Below are 23221 nucleotides of genomic sequence, written 5' to 3' on the forward strand. Positions count from 1 at the left end.
ACCACTCAAGCAGATGCTTAATTTCTCACACACCCCCTACAAAAGATGCTCCTTGGCTAAGGAAGCACTCGACTCACGAGCACAGTGCACCATGCACTCATGACCACCATGCCACTGTGGCTTCTGCTCCACTGCAGAACTTCGACATTGGGAACCTGGTCTGGGGTGTGTATGAATTCAGCATGGAGTCAGCCAGCCTTCAAGCACTGTCGGCAGCATCACCTTGTGCCTGGTTTTGTGTTTGGGGTTTTTTTTGGAGGGTTTTCCCCCCCCCCGTCCCCATCTCCCCTGGGTTTGTACTGCTTTAAATTATCAGAATAATGGCAACATGGGCACAATTGGGGGCCTCAGAAGTAACTAAACCATGCTTTTTTTTTTTTTTTAAAACTAATTCCCAACCCAAGATCAAAATATTTATTCCTTGATGCACTATGCTCCAAAGAAAGTCCGTATTCCATTTCCTTTCTTCCACCCAATTCACCACTATTTTAAGATCTATTTACAAGGATTTCTCTACTCTTTCACCTCTTTGCCCTAAATCTGAAGTTTGGGGTTTTCGGGGTTTTTTTTATTCGGTTGGTTTTTTTTTGGTTTTTTTTTTTTTTAAAACAGCTAACATCTACCATGTAATTTTTAACTGATGGAAGTAAAATAAGCCAAACTGAGGAACAATCTCTACTGTGTTAGTATGCTTAGGTCTGTGTGACATGTTCTATGATAATGTGACAAAATAATAATGTCCAGAAACTCACCTCCACCAGTTTGGACAGCAGTCAGCTGTGGTCCCATTTCTCGCAGCCCTTCATTGTCCACAGGGTAAGTGGACGTCTGAGATGAGCTCATTCCTTGTGTATCATCGTCACCCAATGCTGTGGTCTGAGCCCTCAGCATTTCCAGGGCTCCTATGCTTGCCATCTCCTCAAAACCTTCTGACATCTGAGCTAATGGAGAATCTCGAGATGCAGAGAGAAATGGCGTGTCCAGAGGTGAGCTCGGAGGGGACAACGATGACAAGGAGGACCGCGATGACAGGGATGCCAGGGACTGCGGGGTATCCAGAGACCTCCGCTGCTTATTGAAATTCGAGTGTCCAATGGCATCAGTGTATGGCACATCCTTTGTGAGAGACTCGAAGGGAATTATGTCAAAGCGTAAATGCTGCCCGTAGTCTGTAATGCTGTCTGATTTGTCGTACTGCGGAAGGCCATAGATGTCCGTAAAGCTGACCGAGCTGAGGGAGCCTCTGCTGGATGCCAAGGATCCTCGACTGGAGGCCAGGGATCCCCTGCTGCTGCCAGAGGACATTGTGAGGGTGCTAGCCGACAGACTACGGCAGGCAAAGAAAGAGAAAACAAAAAAGACCCTTTCAAATACAATCAGAAACACCAGCGCAGACATAAAAACGTCAATCCAGATTACACAAGCAATTTTACATGTATTCAGTACAGTGACACGCAGAGATGATTTGGCATTTTAAGGTCTAGCTCGCGTCTCTTGCCCTGGTCTCAAGCACAACCATGACTGGAACAGTGCAAGCGACAGCCAAATCAGAACCAAGTGCCTGAAGACAAATGGTCCAACAGGACGAGCCTACTCTTTCCTCCAACGTGTAAGCAGCCATAATCTGGCAGAAAAGACGCCAGACCAGGATCTGGATCAGCATAAAGCTAGGAAGGGTAGATTACCATGATCCAGCTTGAATTTCCGTTAATGATGGGCCACAGACATATCAGGGAGAAGAAGTGCGAAGGAATTTGGAAAGTCCTAACAAACTGCTGTGTAAGCCTCACACTCACAGGTTTTTCCAGTGCAAAATAAATAAGACTTTAGGATGAATCCTATTCCAGTTCCTCTTACCACTCTCAGACAGTTAGTGAGAGAAGAATACAAGTGATGGAGAGAGATGAAGCGAGACTCAGCAGGAACTGAGCTTTTGATGTTTGTGTGGTGTTGAGCTGAGCAATCCCCAAGAGCTGCACCTAAAAAGGCAGCTGCGAGTGTGACTATGCAAAACATTCTGGGCTTCTGTGTGGGTCTTAGCACATTCTCATATTTAAATGGCAAAATTTTGTCATCTCACCAGGGATCAAAAAACCCCTCCTTTGGAGAAGGTATCAGAATATTAAAACCTCACAGAACTTAAAAGAATGTTATCTTCATATTAGTAAAACTGTAACAATATTACAACAGCTTTTAAGTACATATCTTCTTTTCAGAAAATAAGATAACATATAAAATTCTGAAATATACATAATAATCTAGCCCAAATAGCCATCACTAATACTATTTATAAAACTCCATCCAAATCATCGCATTCCATAGACCAAACTGCATAAATTTAGTAAAAAATTAATTTACTTGGCACGCATACATAAAAGTATTAAAAAGGTAAACTTTATAGATTAATATTCTTCTCTGCTGCAGTTTAACTTCAAAACCTGATGGTTTTATATAACTCACCTTTTTAACTGGGAGTGTAAATATGAGGTTAAACGTGTAGCTTCTTCTAGTTGCATAAGCAAACAATTTCTCTTTTCCTGTAACAGTATCCTATAATTAAACAGATACATATTACTGTTTTTCTTCATTACAGTAGTGCTCAAGAAGTGCTAGGAGCTTTCCAAGTACAGAAAAATATCACTGCATTGCAGTTTGGAATATAAAAAGAAGTTTTGCTGTTAAATGAAAAATTTATGCAGGTCATATGCAGCTATGGTAACTCCAGCAAGAACACAAGAACCAAGACTCCAGCAGAATTCCCAAACAACAAAAGTAATTGAGGCACAATGTAAGAGTCATGATGTTGAAAACACATTACAGCAATTAGGCAAAGTCATAAAAAGTCCTAGGTAAAAACATCAGACACTACAAGATTTTTTTTTTTCCCCTTGCATCAACCTGATTGTGCCAGTAAAATACAGAGAACTACTATGACTTTTGTCACCTTGACAGGAAAAAAATATTCCAAATAGCACTATTATCCAAGCTAATTAGTATCAAATTTAAAAGATAAAAAGAACAATTTTGAAGGACTTCTGTTAAGCAGTAACCATAAAACACAACTTTAAGCTCTAATTCTAGGTGTTTCAAGTACATTTATATATCATTATATTTAAGCAGGTGATACAGCATTTTGAATATTAAGCTATGACAAAAATGTCTCGCTGCAACTTATTTTTTGCCCATTCTAATAACAAGCAGCTGAATTACTCAGTACCACTGCCACAACACAAATGGAATGTATCTGTAATACTGTCGGTCTCATACACCTATAAGATATCTTAAATTCTGTATTTTGAGATTATTAAAACTTCGAAGAATAGATTTTATCTATCGATATCACATTTATTCTTTTCCCGAACCCAGAATTGTAAGTATTCCTGGTGTTTTGTTTTTCCAAGCCCAATCACTGAACTTCAAAATAAGATCAGGGCGTGTTTTGTGTTATACATTTGTATGTCCAGGAAAGTTACTGCTCCAACCGTGCATTCACAAGTTGGCTGGAAATTGGGATTCTGACAGACAGTTTGGAGAAAGCAGATCAAACTTATTTGAGTGCTTCAGACTTTCCTCAGCTGCAAAGACAGCTGTTAGTATTCAACATGTTAACGAATAGGATTTAAAAAAAAAAAAAAAAAATCAACAAAAAGGGAGTCCTTCTGGATAAAACAAAATGGCAGCATTAGTTTCAATAAACTTTGGATGGTTAAGATATAAAAAAAAAAAGTCTTTGTTAGCAGTAAAAACATAAATCTCTCAACTTCTTTGGCCTCCAACTTCATCAATTCATATGCTGGCAGGGGGCTGTAGCGCTCTGCTCCAGCAAGCCCACTGCCCTCTGGGGAGGCTCCCTTCATTGCAACCACAGGCAGAAGCTGCACACCCGAGCGTGTGCAATGCTGAAGCTTTTCTCCTGCTTCTGTGGACCCCAGACCAGGTTAACCAAGTGGTGTGAGAAAGGCTGCAGCTCAGCTATGTAAACTTACGTGATAAAGGCACTGCATGCAGGAACCAAAAGAAGACAACAAATGGATGCAAGAAACTTAACTGATTCAAAAGCTTGCAGGGAAAAGAAAGGGTATCCATGCCATCTACTTCAAAAAACAAACTTAGGAACCTACACTCTGCAGTCACCAACGCTGTAAGGTAGGTACCTGCGCTAAAGGGCAAGAAATGCCTCCAACTAAGGCTGCCAGCCAATCTTAAAGGAAAAAAACAACCACACAAAAAAAAAACACCACAAAAAACCTCACCTGTGTCATACAGATTTTAAATTAGTTCTGATCTGCGCATAACTCAGTGCCTTTAAAGCACAGTAACAGAACAGAACTGGTAATTATTTAAAGAGGAAACTTCTTTGTATTTCATGATTAGGAGAAAGTGGAAATGGAAAAGCAGAACTAGGAATGGTTTTGGTTATTCCTGAGTCTAAAACAAACAAACAAATAAATTAGGACTACTAATAGTTAAGCTTTCCTCGAATTTGTTATACAAAAATGAAGTGCCCTTCAATATTATTCTAACTTCTACTCAACTTTTTGCTAGCATTTGAAATATCAAGTATCACATTGGAACGCCGGTTTCCACAGCGTGAACTACATGGAAAAATAGCTTGGCCTTCTTGCCAACATAGTATGCACTACCTAACATGAGAGCCCAAAAACAACAAATAAAACTTACTACACTGCAGTGTAAAGTGAACTCCCTTTTCTGTCAGTTTAAGCTGGAAAGCCAATGTAACAACATTGCAAAAATTGCAACAATATATAACATTGAACTGTAGGTTGGCTGTGAATTTTCTATTTATTGCCTGAATTTACTGTCTGAAGTAAGCTTTTTCAAAGGAACTGAAGTTCTCAAAATTTGTATATGGAAGGCACTTCCAAATATTTTAAAAGTGCCTTAATTATGTAGATATTAACCTTTACACAGGTCACATTAAAGCTGGTTCATGTAGTTTTCCTCAAGTGTCAAACCTGAGTTTTTACCACTATTTAAGAGAAGCGAGTCTGGGAAACAAGAACAAGTACTTTCTCACTTTCACTGGAAGCAAAAATTAACTCTATCCCAGCCGAAACCAGGACAGCAGTCTACAGTAACAAGAAAAGGTTAAGAGGTTTTGTCCATTTCTTTGGCTACAGGAAAAACTGGGCACCTTTGAAATAAATACAGTGTTTCCATTAATATGTTTTGGGAGTTGTTCATTTTTACATTTAACTTGATATTTAATTTAAGTTTTCAAGAATTACTCTGTTTACCATGTTCTCAGAATGTCAGAGTTGGGATGTGCTCCCACTGCTGAGATTGCAAACTAAACCACTGAGATTGCAAATTAAAAGGAAAAATTGTATACAAGAGACAGTAAAAACGTAATCATTTAATTTTCCTGTTATAAGTCAGAACCCAAATATAGGAAAGGATCGTTGTTCTGATGCTTTTGGAGATGATTATTCTGCTGCAAAATAACAGAAAAATCTTTCACTATCCAGGCACTGTTATTCAGGTCTCTATTATCAGACAGTATCATTCAGACTTTTTCCAAGCATCTTTTGTGACTCTATTCTGATCTCTTCTTCCTATTCAGACTTTTTAGATGAATGAAAGGAGAGCTAACTAGTCAACATCACTCTAACTCTCCTTCAGAAAACTTCAAGACAGACAGAATTAAATAATGGCAGTCAGGAGCAGTCTCTTCCTTTTTTGAAAGCAAATTACTCTAGTAACATTTTTCCCCCCTCCCCAAACACAGTGAAACTCCCTACTCTTCCTTTTGAAACCACCTATATGGATCTTACAGTAGATAAGAAAACGATTTTAGTTCCCAAACCTTTCAGTGGCCCCATGAGCAGACGTTGCTCGAGCCCGTTGAATTTCATCCTCCAAGCGTCTTTTTTCTTCCTCCAAACGTGCAATGTCTTCTGGGGATCGCCTCTGCTGACTGATGAGCTGCAACTCCTGAAGAAGAGCCTCCTTCTCTTTGATGAGCTGAAGACGGTCCCTGTCCGCTTCAGCCATTCCTGGCCAAGATTCATTGTCTAGCAAGGCCAGCTGCTGTTGTATATTCGAAACTCTTTAAAAGAGGAGAAATGTATTTCAAAACGCAGAAGAGAGAAAGGTGAAGACAATTAAGAGGAAAAATACCAAAAGTTGAAGCCTGTTGACTTCTGTGACTTTTTTCTTCTAAAGTTCGAAACGTGAAAATTTAGAGGAGTTTGGAAGGATTATTTGTTTCTGTTTTTTTGGGGGTGGTTTTTTTTTTGTTTTGTTTTGTGTATTTTTAAAACACTAACGAACTGCAAGTGCTCCTAAGTGTCTAGCTGTGTAAGAACTACAGTACATTATCTATCACATGGACAATACCTCTCTTCACAGCTTTCTCATTTTGTAATAAATCAATTCATATTTTAGAGCTCTTGAGTTTGCTCCCTGTACAGCTGATGAAGTTGAACATCCTTTCATTCCTCATTCTTCCACTGTCAGATCTTAACTTGGGATTTCAAAAGCGCAGTGAGAAGTTGAAGGGGATGAAGGGGAGATGCTTATCTGGTGACAATAGGTCTGTATGTTCACGTCCCGCCTAGTAGAGGAATGATTCAAGGGGCTGAAAATATTAGGCAGTCCTGACCAGCAACAAACTTTTAAGAATAAATAAGCTGTCAGTAAAACAAACACATAGGTCTGGAAAAAACATTTACTGGTTACAAAATACAGGTGGCTTTAGATGGATCCATCATCAAATCAAGCAATTAAATAAGCTAACGATTTTTTTTGTAGTAGACTTTATAGCCAAAAGTAGTTTCCTATATCTCAATATGCTGAACCACTACACAAAACAACAGTTGTAAGAGTAATTCCACGATTGACATTTTAAGAAAATGTTCTGCTAAAAAAAAATTTTGAACTCTTATAAATATTAGAAAGAACCCTAAAGTTAGAAATTTCACACGTTTCTTTTGGCAAAATCAAAAGGTATATAAGCATAACATGGAAAACACTCTTTTACTGCTAGGTATTTATGCTTGTCTTACAATGGGCAATTTAGACACTTGAGAATGTTACCGTTAAAATGAAAAGTAAATAAGAGAAAATCTAGCTTTCTGATTTTTGAACATTTGAAACTAAAGAACTGTACAACAGCTATGCAGTTTCATCTTCACTTTCAAATAGTAGCATTCAAAGTTCAGTGCACCATAAAAGATTATCACCCTTTAAATAAATAAATAAAAGCACATTTAAAGCCAGCCAGCCATAAAAGTGGGATATGCATTCATTCTTTTGGTAAGTTAGTTTAAGTAATCTTTTTTCCAAAATATCTGGTAAGAAAGAAAAGATACTAACAAACAAAGCAAGGTAAAAGCTCGTAACAAGCAAACAGAAGATCCACAGAAGATCCACAATGTGATAACATGTTTAAGAATAAAAGAAAAGGCATAGACATGACAAAGGTAAGGTTTTCCCCATCTAAAAACATCATGCGATGTGTATTTCATACTGACATCTGGAAAGTATTTGGCCATCTTATTATCAGGGGAAGGGAAATAAAGTATTAATATAAGTCATTTTGCAATGACTGCATTCATACATGAATAGGAATTTTACTGTGAATTTCGTCAAATAGATTCCCCCCCCCTTAGATTTCATTTACACCCAAGTTCTTTACTTGCTATTATGTTACATTTTAGCCTAAAGCAGAATACTTTATCAAGCCCTTCAATACCATTTCCTCCCCTTGCATTAATAACCAACTTCCTGCCAATAGCTACTGAAAGCACCACTGTGAATCAATACATATAGTCTACGTATTTCATGCCTCGGCTATTGTGCATGAATTCCAGATGCAGCTTCCTGAAGAACACCTCACCCCATCAACCAAACGTCAGGGCCAGGAAGAGCGAGCGGAGTCAAGACCCCTCCTCTCCCCTACCCAGGCTGCTACGCTGTTAAAGATTCAGTAAACCCTCCTGAAGGCGTATACGGCTTGATTTTCAAGTGTTCAGTGCCAAATGAAACAAATGGGGAGTCAAGGTCCTTTCAACAGAATTACAGAATTCAGGTACAATTGGGTTATCATAGCTTAGCAAGCGAGCGTGAATCAGATGAGCCCTGGCAAAGTATTTAAGTGACCGTGTTCACAAGCTCTTACACAGCTTACACAGTGGATGAAAGAAGATGAGATGTGTCTGGTGAAGTCTCTGGGTTGTTTTCTAAGAGAGCTGAAGGACTGACCCTCTCCATTTTAACACTTACAATTGTTTTGCTAGCTATTTTTCTAATGCAGGGTGAGCTGGTTAAGAAGCTGACCATAGGAACAAATAAATGCTAATGCAGGCAATAAGGAAGAGAGGAGTACCAGCAGGCAAGAGGGGAAGGTGGGATCCCCCCTTTCAGTGCTAGTTAACCACTGAATCCGCTTGGCTGTAGAGTAAAATACCACCCTCAACACAAGAGGTTTTAATTTAGGCTCTTGAGCTTGCTGAGAGCATGTAACTCCCTTTGTGTACGACATTCCAGTTTAAAGTTTATTTTTTCCCCTCAATTTCTGTTATGATGATGCTTTGAAAGTAGGAAGTTGTCGTATAGTAACTTAATTATACTGTTATTAAAGGGAAAAGTACTGCTGTGGACAAGGTTTGTACCACTGAAGAGTTCCAAAATCTGATTAGGTATTTACTTTGATTCCCTTGACACTCTTAGCACTTCAACTAGCTCTTCTCGTCTCTACTTTAAGCAAAGAAAAAGCACTCGCAGAACACTACACAATGCAGGAATCTGCTGGGAGGGAAACTTCAGCACCAATAAAGCCAGTTTTCTGCAACCTGTATTTCCTGCAAATGAACTGAAGTTTTCGGGGAATTTTGTTGCTTGCTTTCCACTGAGGACTCCCTCTGTATGGTACGTTGTTCCAAAAAGCTACCAGTGATAAACTTTTTAAAATTTATCTCCTTGGCTAGAAAACATCCCTAAGGCTTTTATGGTCTCACTCACTCAAACCTAAGAAAAATATCTGAGGAGTCATGTTCAGTTCTGCTAAAAACATAATAAAAAAAATCCTCTTAAGCATGTTCCGTAATTGTAATTTGTCTTCTCCCAACACAAGCTTTTCTTCCCAAACACAATAAATGCATAAATAAGCAATTTCACTGCACTTGTCCATGCCAGATTTTATACCTATACTACACCAGCCATTCTCATTGCTGGTATGTTACAAAAAAGCCGCTGTTTTGCGTTTTCAGACTCAGCACATATATTCACCTACCTTAAAACCCACTTAAATAAATCAATGACTTGACGTAGATTGCAATTTGGGGGGGGGGGATTTAGGATCCTTTATGAAACCTGTTTTTCAGCCACATTTTTCTTTCCTACTGGGTATTTTTTAAGATACTAGTCCTTAAGTGTAGTCACTGTAAAAGAGTACTTTTAACTGGCCTAATGCCAGATACTGAGGTCCCTACTGATATAGCAATTTAACATACTCCTGGGGAAAAAACAGTTAATTTTGAGCCATCAACATTCCAGGCATTTTGCCCATTCCCATCCTTGCATAACAAGTGCTGAGGAGCTTGCATTCCAGCTCGAGTAGGTGGTATCAAATGACTGGTTTCCTAGGTAGGCAGACCAACTTGCTGCTTATTTCGGTATTTAAAAATTTCAAATGGAAATGAATACAACAGCTCCTGTTAAGCAGGAAAGCAGGAGGGGCACAGATAAGATGACAAAGGTTTAACCTGGTGATCTTAAGTAAACACTGATTGGAAACGGCAAACTTGCCCTGAAATGGCCATACTAATGTAGCTACAACAATGCCTAGCCCAAGATAATGTAGACGTAGCATGAGGGTGGAGATCAGTACAGCCAGTAGTTTACTACACAAACTACATCACGGGGGCAAAAAAGCACGTATTTTCAGAATTTACAGCATGTCTGAATCATTATATATCTACACAGACCCGCCTAGACAAAATAGGGCAACCCTTCTGTCATTGGAAATATCTGGGGAACCTAAAAGATTTTGTTAGCATCTATAACCTTTTTCAAGACTGCTATCTGAACCCAGCACTAATGAAATTATACTGCTGAGCTTGAGAACATTTCGGTTTAGAAGAGGTTATTTATTAAAATATAGCATGAGAAGTGAGATTAAAGTAAAAAAATCACTTTTTGTGAGATGAAAGAGTCTGATTTACAATTACAGTTAACCCCATGTTTAGACCATTACTCAGATTATGAACAAGACACGTGTCTTGGGGAGGGAAATACTCTGAAGCAATACAAAGGTCCTAACTCATGCTCATAAAAGGGACAAATTATGGGTATCCTACAGCTGGCACTTCCTAACCTAACAAGCTCTGGTCTCTCTAGCTTAAACAAGTTCTTCAAACTTACTTTCTCTGAATTTTCCAAGGAAAAAACAATATCCCCCTACATTTAAATGCCTAGACTTTTGGGTGACATACCAGACCACTCTACAGCTGAGGCGTTTGTTACCTGTGGAATGGGAAGACTGGTGGGGATAAAATAAAGAAAAAAATCCAGTTATGATTTGGAGGAGAACGGTGGCTAAGATCACACAAATATGCAGAGACGATCAACATAAATCAGCCCAGCTTACTCTTTTTCTTAGGCTTATAAGGGGCTTATAGTTGGACCCAGTTCTCTGCCACTTCAGGTAACAGGGAACTTCTCCCACATGCAATACCCAGAGGAGATAACTGTGGGACTGAAGACACATAATGAAGGGTGTAAGAACTCAGTAATTTCTGATATTTACGGACCCTCTTGAGAGTGGATTACGATTTATATCCAAAGAGAGAGGCTAGAGAAAGGGGAAGAAAGAAATGGAAAGAACAAGAAGCTGGGGAACTCAGCCAAGTGCTCACAAAATTTCTCCACTGTGTCTACTTTGGCTGCTTCTACAAGTATGTGCCACTGTGGCTTTGGCGGACAACACGAGTATGCTCTGTAGAATATCCAGCCTTCCTGGCAGCCCAGTTCAATAACAAAAAGGTCTTAAATAGGCTTAAGACACTCATGAAACCTTCAGAGTCCACTGGCATTTTGCAGATAAAATTAGGTATTCACCTTTAGGAAAACTGCAAAGCCTGCTAAAACCAATGGAGGAGAGGAATTAGTATTTTCCCCAATCCACAGGTAAACTGGTATAATGAACTTTAAAGACAGTTCAAGAGCATGGCTCAGCTCCCTTTATAACCCAAAGAAAAAGTTTTATGTTTAAAAACTGACACTGGGAGATTTAGGTTTAGCTGACATGCCTGAGCCAGATATTTATGTGGTATCAGACAAATTACTTCATCCCTAAATCAGATTTTCAGATTAGTTTAGCAGACTAAAACATACAAATCCACTGAATTTCACTAAAAATTAGGCAATTACACCTTGAAACCTGCCTACACAAGATTAATTTTAACAGGAAAATACTTGACTATCTTATTGTATCAGTACTGGAGTGTTGCTATCAATATCTAACCAACATCCATTTTGTCAGCACAAGCACAAATTGCACTGACACACTTCTGCTTGCACTAGTGCTTTTAAAAGCCCAACTGAAAATTAATTTTGGTAATGAGACCACAAGTTTGCAACAAAGTAACTATTCAGCAACTATACTGAAAAGAAAGAAGTAACATTCTTAAAGGGAATGTGGAAATATTAAGCATAGCTGAGGAGGAGGCTTTTTCAAGGATAAAATGAAACTGCTGACAGCCACTGTATGATTTAAACAACTGAACTGAAAAACAACATCTTTGAATTCAAATTTACAGAAGGCATAAACAAATTACTGCTTTTGCACCCAAATTAGATAAGCTAGTTGAAGATGCTTGGATGTATTAGTTCATTAAAGTCAGCTATCATCAGGCTGGATTATAAAAAAAAAATTAAAAAAAATCACAGTTAAAAATTTTGGTGCTTCTTATTGGAGGGATCATTTTACATCTATTGATTAATACACTTCACAGGATATGAGGCACTGCAGCAATGACATTTCATGTAGTCATTATACTGAACTGCACAACTTAAGAGTTATCAAAGAAAAACAATTTGCTTTTGATTTCTCTTTCTATGAAACAGTCTATTCAGAAAAGTGCTCGAGGGGTACCCTTTCCAGTGTGCAAATGCTTTCATGAGAGGTGGTCTCACTGAATTAGCAACTGAAACTAAAAACGGTATTTATCCAGGCAGCTTGGGGCTGTCTGTTCAAAAAGACCATCCTCCCTCCCTCCCGCTTCTCTGGAGGGCCACACTGACAGATCTGAGAGGAGAAATTTCATGGAAATAAGGTACAGTTTATTTAAAAATAATTGGGGGGAACAGAAGAGTAAAGAGCAGAAGAGAAGTGATTGAGCCTCTCCTCAGCATGATTGGCAAGTTAAAAAGCAGAATTTACACGCCTCCTCCCAGAGCCTGGATCAGACAGAGGAGAGAGGACCTCTTCCCCAGTGCGCTGAAGATGTCAGAACCCACAGCTCACAACATCTGAAATACCCATGGGAAAAATTAAATTGCAAATCATCCAACTTCCTTCCAGTGGGAAACTGAAGGGGAAAAAAAAGCTTTGTGAATGTCTTAATTTATGCAAAGGCCAAACCACTCAGTAGTTAGAGAGATTTCTGAAGGAGGAATTAAAATCAAATTATCTTTTATGAGGGAGGAGAGATATTTTGGGAGCATAAGCCAACTTTTCTGCTATCACTGGGTCTCATCTCCTGAATTCCTCAAGACAGTTCATTCAGAAATCCCAACACTGCATTTCCTTGCTAAGACACCACATACAGTGAACATGTTTTTATTTTTAAAAACTTCTTTATTACATATGGCAAATATTCTGCTCATAACTAGAGCTGTATGATCTTCTGGCTAGATTCACAAGAGTGACTAAAATGTGACACACTGCCCTTCAGTTTGTGGGGCTTTTTTCCTGCTTTCCTTTAAGGGAAAAGACATACTTTTCTCCCACAGTGTATTTTAAAAGTCTCCCATTAAAACTTGGAAATAAGACAGTTTGTCTGCTGTACTTATTTGCTATATGTTTCCACACCCCATTTGACAAGCAAGTAGTCATAATATACTGCTTTACAGTTATGATATACTGTAGCATTTTAATTTTCTACTTTGTAGATTTTAATCCATCACAGCACATTCCGTCACCCACGCTGTGCAGTAACAGTAGATATTTCACCAGCCAAGGGAGAACGAACACAAAGATATTTAGTAGAGACAAAAGCCCTACAGAAATGCCAGCAAGCTAAGGGGAAGGAATGCATGATAAATGAAGAATGCAACCACAGAGATAACTGGTAGGGGCAACGAGCTTTGTGCAGTTCCACTCAAAAGCTGAAAGCTGATTACTTCCGTACAACATACTGGGCAGAATAAGGCTACTATTTTAAAGCAACTAACATGTTTTTGCTAAATAACGGACCATTGTCAGAACTGCTATCCCGGGACAGCAAAACTACCCTTATTGCAATTACTATTCTCTAGTTGGAAGGTTAGTTGCCCAGATTTTCTACATGTAATTAACATCAAACCCTAGCTCACTTCTGAGGTTCAGAAATACTGCATTCCATGCATAAACAAACGTTCAGCATTTCCAGCTGAGAAATGACACACAAGAATGGTACACTATAACACACAAGAAGAGAATTGTTCTGAAAAACACATAGAAAAGGTATGTCAGAAAACCTAACTAAAAACATTTAATACAATCTTCACAGCACCAGTGGCTCTGCTAAACTAAACAGTATAAAACTAAATTCTATCCTTCTTCTTTCAACAACTGTACCGAACCCCTAAATTATCACCGGACTATTAAGTGCTAAGGCTTAAACCTGTGACCAAACAGGACACTGACCAGTTTTTGTTTTGCCCCTTTTTTTGCCCAATTATTTAGCCTTTATTAGGTAAGTCACTGGTATTCACATGCAGTATTTTACAATGCAGACTTTCATTCCAGTTACAAATCCTGAAGATTTAGCTGTGTATCTTTAACACGCTTGCACCAATTTAATTTTGTTTTGAAGCCTGTATTGCATCCAAATGTGGGTAAATTTTCCAACAACAACAAAATGGCGAATTGCCTATAAAGCTTCCAATCCCTGCCAAGGCATATGACAGCATTACGGTTTCTCCCAAAGAAAAAGTCACCATAATATGAAAAAAATGAGGCAAAAGTATTGAACTTTTTTTTTAACCCTTGTTCTCAGAGACGTAAAAAACTGGCAAAATAGACAAAGTAGAATAGAAAGAAGAAAAATCCTAACTGAAAAAAAATTTAAAAACTAAGGTTTTCTAAGTTAACTATACAGAATCTTTTAAGTGTCAGTCAACTTAATAAGAGAATGTTCTATCAACACAAATTAAAATAATCATAAGTGCATAAAATTACTGTGTTCAAGTCATCATCTATATCTACACTTTTGTCCTGAATACGTGGCAAACAGTTTGAAAACAATGAGGTTAAATGACGACCCGCTAATCTATACTAGTAGATAGTATTTTTAAAATAGTACTAAGTAAGAATAGACTACTTTTACAAAGCCATGAAAAAACACTGCAAGACTCACCTTCACAAAAGAAATACTTATGATAAGCAATTAGACTGAAGGACTTAGTGAAGAATTAAACTATTTCAAGTATTTTTTTTTATTTTTATCAGAATTTTTTTTCAATCTCAACATTTATTTTTATGTACCCTTTTCTTCAGCTCTGATCATCTCCATTTATCTCACAGGAAGTTCTGCATTCTTTCTTCACTCTGAGTTCACAACTTCAGTACATTGAACTTGGAACACAGGTATGCAAAGCTCTGAACGTACTGACAGACCAGGCTGATAAGTGTAAATTTAAAGACTGTTTATATTGAGGTTTGAGAAAAAGGGGAAAACATGTAGAACAGTTCAATTAAACTACTGCAATTTTGTGTTTATACAGTATAGAACAGGGCTGACATTTAGCTTTATCTCTGCAAACAAATAAAATAATCTTATGATAAAGTCTTATGTTTACCTAAGCTTTTATCTGTGAACTACTCAATAGTAAGCAAATTAGTCTTCCTAAAGACATTTCAGCTAGGAGGCTAGTTCCAGTTCTACTTTGAAAACTTTAATGACAGGAGTAAAAATAAAAACCAACAAGTTTATCTTTAATTACCTTTTCTTGGCCTCTTCATATTGCCAGTTCAGTCTTACTTTGTCTACAAGTCTTGTCTTGTCATCAAACCCAAACTTTTGCAGAGTTGACGAGCAAGGAGAGGGGGGAAAAGAGAGGGAGAAATGAGATTTTAAGAACACTCACACAATAAAGAAAGGGATAAATTAGTCTCACTTACTGGACTCACTAAAAAACCTCAATGCTTTAAGTAATAACATAATAAAAATCAATTTTATGCTTTAGAAATACAAAACTGGTTTATTGCTAAAAATACAGAAGATAAATGAGCCCTTTCAATAAATTATGAGCCTGGAAATCAAGGGTTAGCAAACAGAATCACTGATGAATAGTCAAAGTTTTTCAACTTTATCGAAGCCTAAAACATAAAGAGCATTTTTAATCGAAATATTTTACTACTTGATACAGCTATTTTATAGATAGCTTAATTAGAAGTAATTCAGATTACATTCCCTGTACTGTGATGTGTTACCCAGCACTTAGATCATTAGTGCATTTTAAACACTATTACAAAAACAACACCTGATCCTTGAAACAGTTGTAAAATGCACATTTATGCTACAACTCCTACTGTACACAGTCTAGCTTCTACAGCAACTTCTCTCCATCTTAGGGCATCAGCAGTTCCCCTCCTCAGAAGTCTGCGTACGGTCTAATAGTTAAAACCCAAGTTCCTATTTAAATACATTGCTGCACCTCTGGGTTTCTCATCTAACTGCTGCTTTTGCTCTCTTCATCATCACCACATATGGAAAAAATCCACCTCTTTTACTCACATTCCACTACCAATAATGATGTTAATTGTTTTCCTGAATTATGTACTTTATTTTCCTAACAAAAAATCTATACTTGATAAACACAATTTTCAGACTGTATTTGGCTTGTCTTGGATGGCACTCAATGCATATTGTGAATGGGAAAATGCTGCTATTTTCCTTTTGGTAATTCATTCTGGAATTCAATAATCAATGAATTTTTTGCCTTGGTCTTCACCGGCCAGTGCTCGAGCCTCACCACCCAAGGTGCAGAAGGCAAAGGCAGGGACTGGGAGAATGAAGAGCCACCCACTGTAGGAGAACATCAGGTTCAAGACCATCTAAGGCCCCTGAAGGTGCACAAGACCATGGGACCCAATGAGATCCATCCATGGGTCCTGAAGGAACTGGCGGATGAAGTTGCTAAGCCACTGTCCATCGTATTTGAGAAGTTGTGGCAGTCCGGTGAAGTTCCCACTGATTGGAAAAGGGGAAACATAACCCCCATTTTTAAAAAGGGAAAAAAGGAAGACCCGGGGAACTACAGGCCAGTCAGTCTCACCTCTGTGCCTGGGAAGATCATGGCACAGATCCTCCTGGAAGCTATGCTAAGGCACATGGAGGACAGGGAGGTGATTTGAGACAGCCAGCATGGCTTCACCAAGGGCAAGTCCTGCCTGACCAACCTAGTGGCCTTCTATGATGGAGTGACTACATCTTTAAGTGTAGTGAGTGACTACAATGCTTTAAGTAATAACATAATAAAAATCAATTTTATGCTTTAGAAATACAAAACTGGTTTATTGCTAAAAATACAGAAGATAAATGAGCCCTTTCAATAAATTATGAACCTGGAAATCAAGGGTTAGCAAATAGAATCACTGATGAATAGTCATCAGTGTCTATAGTCACAGGAAGGGCTACAGATGTCATCTATCTGGACCTCTGTAAGGCCTTTAACAGGGTCCCCCACAACATCCTTCTCTCTAAGCTGGAGAGGTACGGATTTGATGGGTAGACTGTCCGGTGGGTGAGGAATAGGTTAGATGGTCGCATCCAGAGGATAGTGGTCAACGGCTCAATGTCCAGATGGAGACTGGTGACAAGTGGCGCCCTGCAGGGGTCTGTATTGGGATCAGTACTGTTTAATATCTTCATCAATGACATAGACAGTGAGATAGATCAAGTGCACCCTCAGCAAGTTTGCAGATGACACCAAGCTGAGTGGTGCTGTTGACATGCCTGAGGGATGAGATGCCATCCAGAGGGACTTGGACAAGCTGGAGAAGTGGGCCTGTGTGAACCTCGTGAGGTTTAACAAGGCCAAATGCAAGGTCCTGCCCCCGGGTCGGGGCAACCCCCGGTATCAATACAGGCTGGGGGATGAAGGGATTGAGAGCAGCCCTGCCGAGGAGGACTTGGGGGTACCGGTGGATGAAAAGCTGGACATGAGCCAGCAATGTGCACTCGCAGCCCAGAAGGCCAATCATATCCTGGGCTGCGTCAAAAGAAGCGTGGTCAGCAGGTCGAGGGAGGGGATTCTGCCCCTCTCCTCTGCTCTGGTGAGACCCCACCTGGAATACTGTGTTCAGCTCTGGAGCCCTCAGCACAAGAAAGACACAGACCTGTTGGAGCGGGTCCAGAAGAGGGCCACGAAAATGATCAGGGGGGTGGAACACCTCTCCTATGAAGAAAGGCTGAGAGAGTTGGGGTTGTTCAGCCTAGAGAAGAGAAGGCTTTGGGGAGACCTTATTGCAGCCTTTCAGTACTTAAAGGGGGCTTATAAAAAAGATGGGGTCAAACTTTTTAGCAGGGCCTGTTGTGACAGGACAAGGGGGAACGGCTTTAAGCTAAAGGGGGGTAGATTCAGACTAGATAGAAGGAAGAAATTTTGTTATGCTGAGGGTGGTGAAGCACTGGAAGAGATTGCCCAGAGAGGTGGTGGGTGCCCCATCCCTGGAAACATTCAAGGTGAGGCTGGACGGGGCTCTGAGCAACCTGATCTAGTTGAAGATGTCCCTGCTCATTGCAGGGGGTTGGACTAGATGACCTTTAGTGGTCCCTTCCAACCCAAACTATTCTATGATTCTATGAATCACATGCATCACCAGTCTGAAAAATGACATCCCAAAGGCACCATCTACCTAACACACTGAAAGAGCCTGGTGTTAGCTAAGTTTTCTTAGATGCTTTAGGAGTATATCTTCTTAAAAACACAGATTTCCTCTTCTGTAGAGGCCCTCTGGAGACATCCAACTTGGCAACTAGTCATCAGTGGAAGACGACAATAGAGGAGAAATGGGATGATAAAAACCTACAATTAAAAAGTTTTATGATTCAATAAAAATTTCTAACCAAATGTGGAGTAAAATCCAAACTATTGTACTACAGAACTACAAACAGGTTGTCTTCTTGCTTTGTTGTCAATCTCATCCACAGAAGCAAATGTTTTATTGCTCAAGAACTGCTAGGCTGCCATGGTGCAAGCCAAACTTTTATTATTTGGAATACACAATTTCATTCACACAGAACTATTTCCAAGGAATGATAATATGTTCCTCTCAAGTACTACATTTAAAGGCACATTTGAGCATAAAAGGTATGACAGACTAGATCAGAAGTTTTGTTAAGTTTTTAAGAAACATACTTTGGGACTGTAACAAATACTTCCCTTGTCTCAGACAGGAGAAAGGAACAGAGGTCTACCCTACATCTTTGAAATGCATGAAGGATGATGACAAGCATGATAAGAATAGATTTAAAAAAAAAAAAAAAAACAACCCAAAACAAACAACAACATCCATCACTACTACCAAAACACTAACATGGCACACTATCGCACAGTCAGGTCTCTACTGCAACTTCAAGCTGGCCAAAGCATTGTCTTCCTTCCTGCATCATTACAAGCATCAGTAAGTCAGAGCTGGTGACAAGAAGAGAAGAGGTCTGTGGACACCTCAGCAAGAGCTGTTACTCAGAGATGAACCTGCGATCACCAAAGTGATGACGCGAGAAGCACTCTGCCGGGCTGGCTGAGTCAGGGAGCTGATTTTACCCATCACTGACCTGCAAGCGCATTGCTACACCCCTGTGCCATGCTCAAGCAGCAGAACCACAAAGCCCACCACTCATGAGCGCTGCTCACATGCTCTGGAAACAATCAGCAAACACAACTCCCTCACCATCAATATTGCTTTGGATTTTTCATTCTGCTACAGCCAACACCTCTTAAATTAAAACAGGAAATAACGATGTATCACTATAGTACAAAAGCAGCTTATTTTCTACAGCAAACATCTCGCGTAGGAACACATACCTCTCCAGTGATGTCAGTCTGAGAACAAGCATCGCAGTGTTGCTGAGGTAAACAAGAGTCACTGAGCGAACTAGAATTGTGCTGGAGATCCTGCAGGGAATCTGTAATACAACAGCTATTCCTGAATCCATCTGTTAACTTGGCCAGGCTCTACAGGAAGAGAGATTTAAAAAAAAAAAAAAAAAAAAAAAAAAAAAAAAAAAAAGATTTTTTATAATTCTTTTATTGATACAAAAAAAAAACCTATTTAAAGATGACAGGTAGCTTGCCTATAAAGAGCTATTTAGAGAAAGTAAAATTCATCATAGTGTTACTAACATGCAGAAGCTTTGCTTTGACGTAAAACTCTCCTTTTAAAAGATGCATCTAACAGTGAACAGATTTTTTTATTATTATTATTTCTTTTAGACCTATGAATGTTTTAGCTTTTGTATGGCTTACAGTTCTTTAAATGTAACAGCTGTCAACTTTCAGGTTAGTTGATAGAGAAGACAAATGTGATTCACCTGCCCTTTTGCCATCTTCTGCACAGGTTACATTCCTTAGCCACTACTGCTATCACATCCAACTTGATGAATACTTCATATTGATTGTATTTTTATGACAGCTGATTTCACCCTTGTGCTCCCTTACCCAAGGTTCACATAGTTAGAGATATTTTACACTTTGGGTTAAGCAAGGGACATCTCTGAGATGTCCAGCCAATGACACAAACTGTGAGGGTAAAGCAGAGACCTCAAGCAGTCTGCAAGGGGAAAATAAGACAGAATCACACAAAATAATAACAAGAACTTGTCTGACAATAAGAACTTGGTTGACAGGCTCTTATAATTCCTTTAAAAAAAAGATAAAATTGTTAATATTGATTTTATTTTCTGACTGTGCATTCTCTACTTTTCAAAAATTAGAGATAATGTAGTGTTAGTAACAAAGCCATGGTGCAGGCTTTCATTTATGACTAAGACCCTGAGCATTCTGCATCAAAAGAACATTAAAAAAAAAAAATTGATTCTTCCCCCTCACCAGAAGACAAAGGACAATCAAATGATGTGAAAAGAATTTATCAGAAATTTGAAGAACTGTATCAATTTATAAATCATAACATATTCATGGAATCATAAAATCATTTAGGCTGGAAAAGACCTTTAAGATCATCAAGTCCAACCATTAACCCAGCACTGCCAAGTCAACCATTCAAACCATTTGGTTCTAAAAATAAACATAAAAACTCTCAAAACTGCTTATTCCAGTGTCTGAACTACAGAATCGGAGACAAATCCGAAGCACTGCAATGGGAAAAGGCTGGCCCTCAGGAATCTCAGTGGCTCTGACAACAGGTGATTTGCAACAAGCCCCAGTTATTGTGCATATCCAATTACCAGGAGATTTCTCAGTCTTCAGAGTGCAGTTTAAAACGGCTGAGACAGCAACGCTGCCTTTTCTTAAAACAAATTCAACTAATGGAGTCAAGAAGATGAACCTGTGTAAGAGCAACTGGTTGCTGCTCACAGAATGGCAAGACCACCTTGAAGATGAAGGCATCCAGATTCAGAGCCTAGGAAGCATCCACAGGAATTGCAGCAGGCCTGAAACTAGCCAGAAAAAGCAGCTTTTTCTGGTGGCCTCCATTTCCATCATACATAGTCTGTCCCTTCGATCCCATTATATATTGGTCCCTCCCTCACGCCTGTCCCCACTAGAGATGAAAAAGAGGGAAAATACCCAGCCTGGTGCAGGACAAAGGAACAGGTGGGCTCCCTAGACACAAGAATTGGGGGCCTCTGCTCCTCCCTCCCACCCCCCTGAACACACACACACTTTGTCTTCTTCCTACCGGGGAAAGGCAAAGAGAGATGTAGGTACCTAGTATGCCCTTCTTAGTGTGAAGGACAAACAAAATAGTTTCTTCTCAGTCCTGAGAAAGCAAAATTCAATTTCAAGTTACGTTGCTGAGAAGTCCCTAGCTAGTGTCTCTTTATCCTCCAGACTTGCTGCAAAATGAACTGCTCTGCAACGTGGCAAAAAAACCCAGTGTCTTCCACTTTATGAAAACTGAAAATTGCAGAGTCCCATCCAATGCTCTTCAAAACTCACTGGAAATCATCCAGTCCTGTCAGTCTCCTGCTGTATGGCGGATCAAGATGGATCCCTAATGGGTTTATGACATGGAAATAATAATTTCAAATCATAGCTACACAAACATCTAACTTGTCCTCTTCCCAGTAAAGCTGAGCCAGTGACATGAACAAAAACTGAGCATACAGAAAGCCTGAGGTTTCTCCCAAATAAACTATGTCCCATCTGGCACCTTTGGCTAATGTATTATGTTACGGGCATACATAACACCAAAGGTCCTGATGCCAGAACTTAAATCTAAACTTCTTCCCATATTTCAGCTACTTCACACACTCCTGCTGTGCTCCTGACGCCCTCCAGCATCTCCCTAGCAGGTAATGAAGGGCTGCTTGGCTGCTGGCCAGGCTTCCTATCCGGGCACAGTTGCTGAACCCTGGATACTACTTAAAAATTACACAGCATTTGGCAGGTGGCAATCACCAAGTAGCATCACCTAACTTACATCTACGTGCATAGGTGACTATGCTCTAGGATAAGCATATATGCTTTGAGTCCTTCTAGCTGGATGAGTGAAAGGACAGCCTCCAGCAATCATGGAAAATTACAGCCTGAGTTAGCATACTTTTAGATAGAAACAATTTACATAAACTGCTAGGAATAATATCCTCCCACAGGAGGATATTCTGTGGCAATCCCACAGAAACTGCCAGACCAGCCTATCGTATGGAGGTGAAGTTCTAGGCACACCAGCCCAAACCTACCCGAAAGAGAGAAATGAGCACTGTCATTTCATCATTGCTCTGTTGCTATCCGATTTGGGAGCCCTCTGCCACATACAATTTCAGTGCAGTTCCTATCTAACCTATTTAGCCTATTTAACTGGTAAAGGAAAGAAAGGAAAAGAAAAAAGAAAGAAAAAAAACACCAAAAAAACCAAACTCCGATGCTTCCTAAAGATAAAGGACAACATTTTAAAAGCATATGCACATACTGGAACAGAAACAAAAGTATGAAAGGGATCAGGGTGGGGAGAGACACACACGCTGCTTACAGGAATCTAGCCACACACCTTGATTGCTCAATCTTATATAAAAAGTTAGCCCACTTTTTTGGAGCAGTGACACTGCATATTTGGCTTTATTTCTAACCACAGCACCCAATTTAAATCTGACCACCCTCTCCTTCCCTTGTCAGCCTTCTCTCCCACACAACTCAATCCAATTATCATATTTCTATGACAGCTACAATTTTCCAAGCACCTACACACGACTGAGTCACTTCTACTATGTTTAGTTCTGTTGCTTACACTGGCCAGATTTAAATTAAGAAATAGCAAGAAATTGTCTGTTTCCTTTCTCTGAAACAAATCCCCAGCTGTTTACCCAGTACTTCGAACTCCTCTATAAACAGCTTTCAAAACAAAGTTTTTCATAAGAAAGCTTGCCTTACCAACAATAGGTTTAAAATGTAGAAATTGATTTGTCCTTGAAAATGCAAAATTGATAGGAAATTAAAAATAAAATTCTGAACTCATTAGGAAGATACTTAAAATAGACTTGCACTTGTTTGACAAAGCTATATAAATCCATAACAGTAATCTTTAACTAATTATAAAAAGGCAAAGCACAGAAATGTTTGGTGACAACAAAAATAACTTAGGTTTTTTTGGGTCAAAATTTAAAAAAAAATATCAGGCAGAAAGCTGGATATTTTTGCAGAGCACAATAAATTGGCAGAAATACACAATTTTTACAACTGTAGATCTTGTAAACTATGGCATTTAATCCCTTATTACAATTGCAACAAAACATGCAGAACTGTTTTGCATGCTAGGCCTGTGTGGAACAAGTATTTTCTAGATTCTCCTGGACTGCATGTCTATTAT

General features: G+C 39.2%; 1 protein-coding gene across 4 annotated transcripts in view; it reads right to left on the reverse strand.

Moving 5' to 3' along the window:
- The window catches only part of WWC3 (WWC family member 3), a 105901-nt gene that overhangs the window by 25218 nt on the left and 57462 nt on the right, over positions 1-23221 (reverse strand). For all 4 annotated transcript variants that reach the window (XM_076357755.1, XM_076357785.1, XM_076357775.1 and 1 more), the window contains exons 7-11: positions 19261-19410; positions 15172-15245; positions 5828-6070; positions 2461-2550; positions 753-1327 (exon numbers count right to left, since the gene is read on the reverse strand). In XM_076357755.1, the coding sequence (XP_076213870.1) occupies positions 753-1327; positions 2461-2550; positions 5828-6070; positions 15172-15245; positions 19261-19410 (1132 nt within the window). The remainder of the gene's footprint in view (positions 1-752; positions 1328-2460; positions 2551-5827; positions 6071-15171; positions 15246-19260; positions 19411-23221) is intronic.

Source organism: Aptenodytes patagonicus, chromosome 1 (genome assembly GCF_965638725.1).
Source record: "Aptenodytes patagonicus chromosome 1, bAptPat1.pri.cur, whole genome shotgun sequence".
Classification (NCBI taxonomy): domain Eukaryota; kingdom Metazoa; phylum Chordata; class Aves; order Sphenisciformes; family Spheniscidae; genus Aptenodytes; species Aptenodytes patagonicus.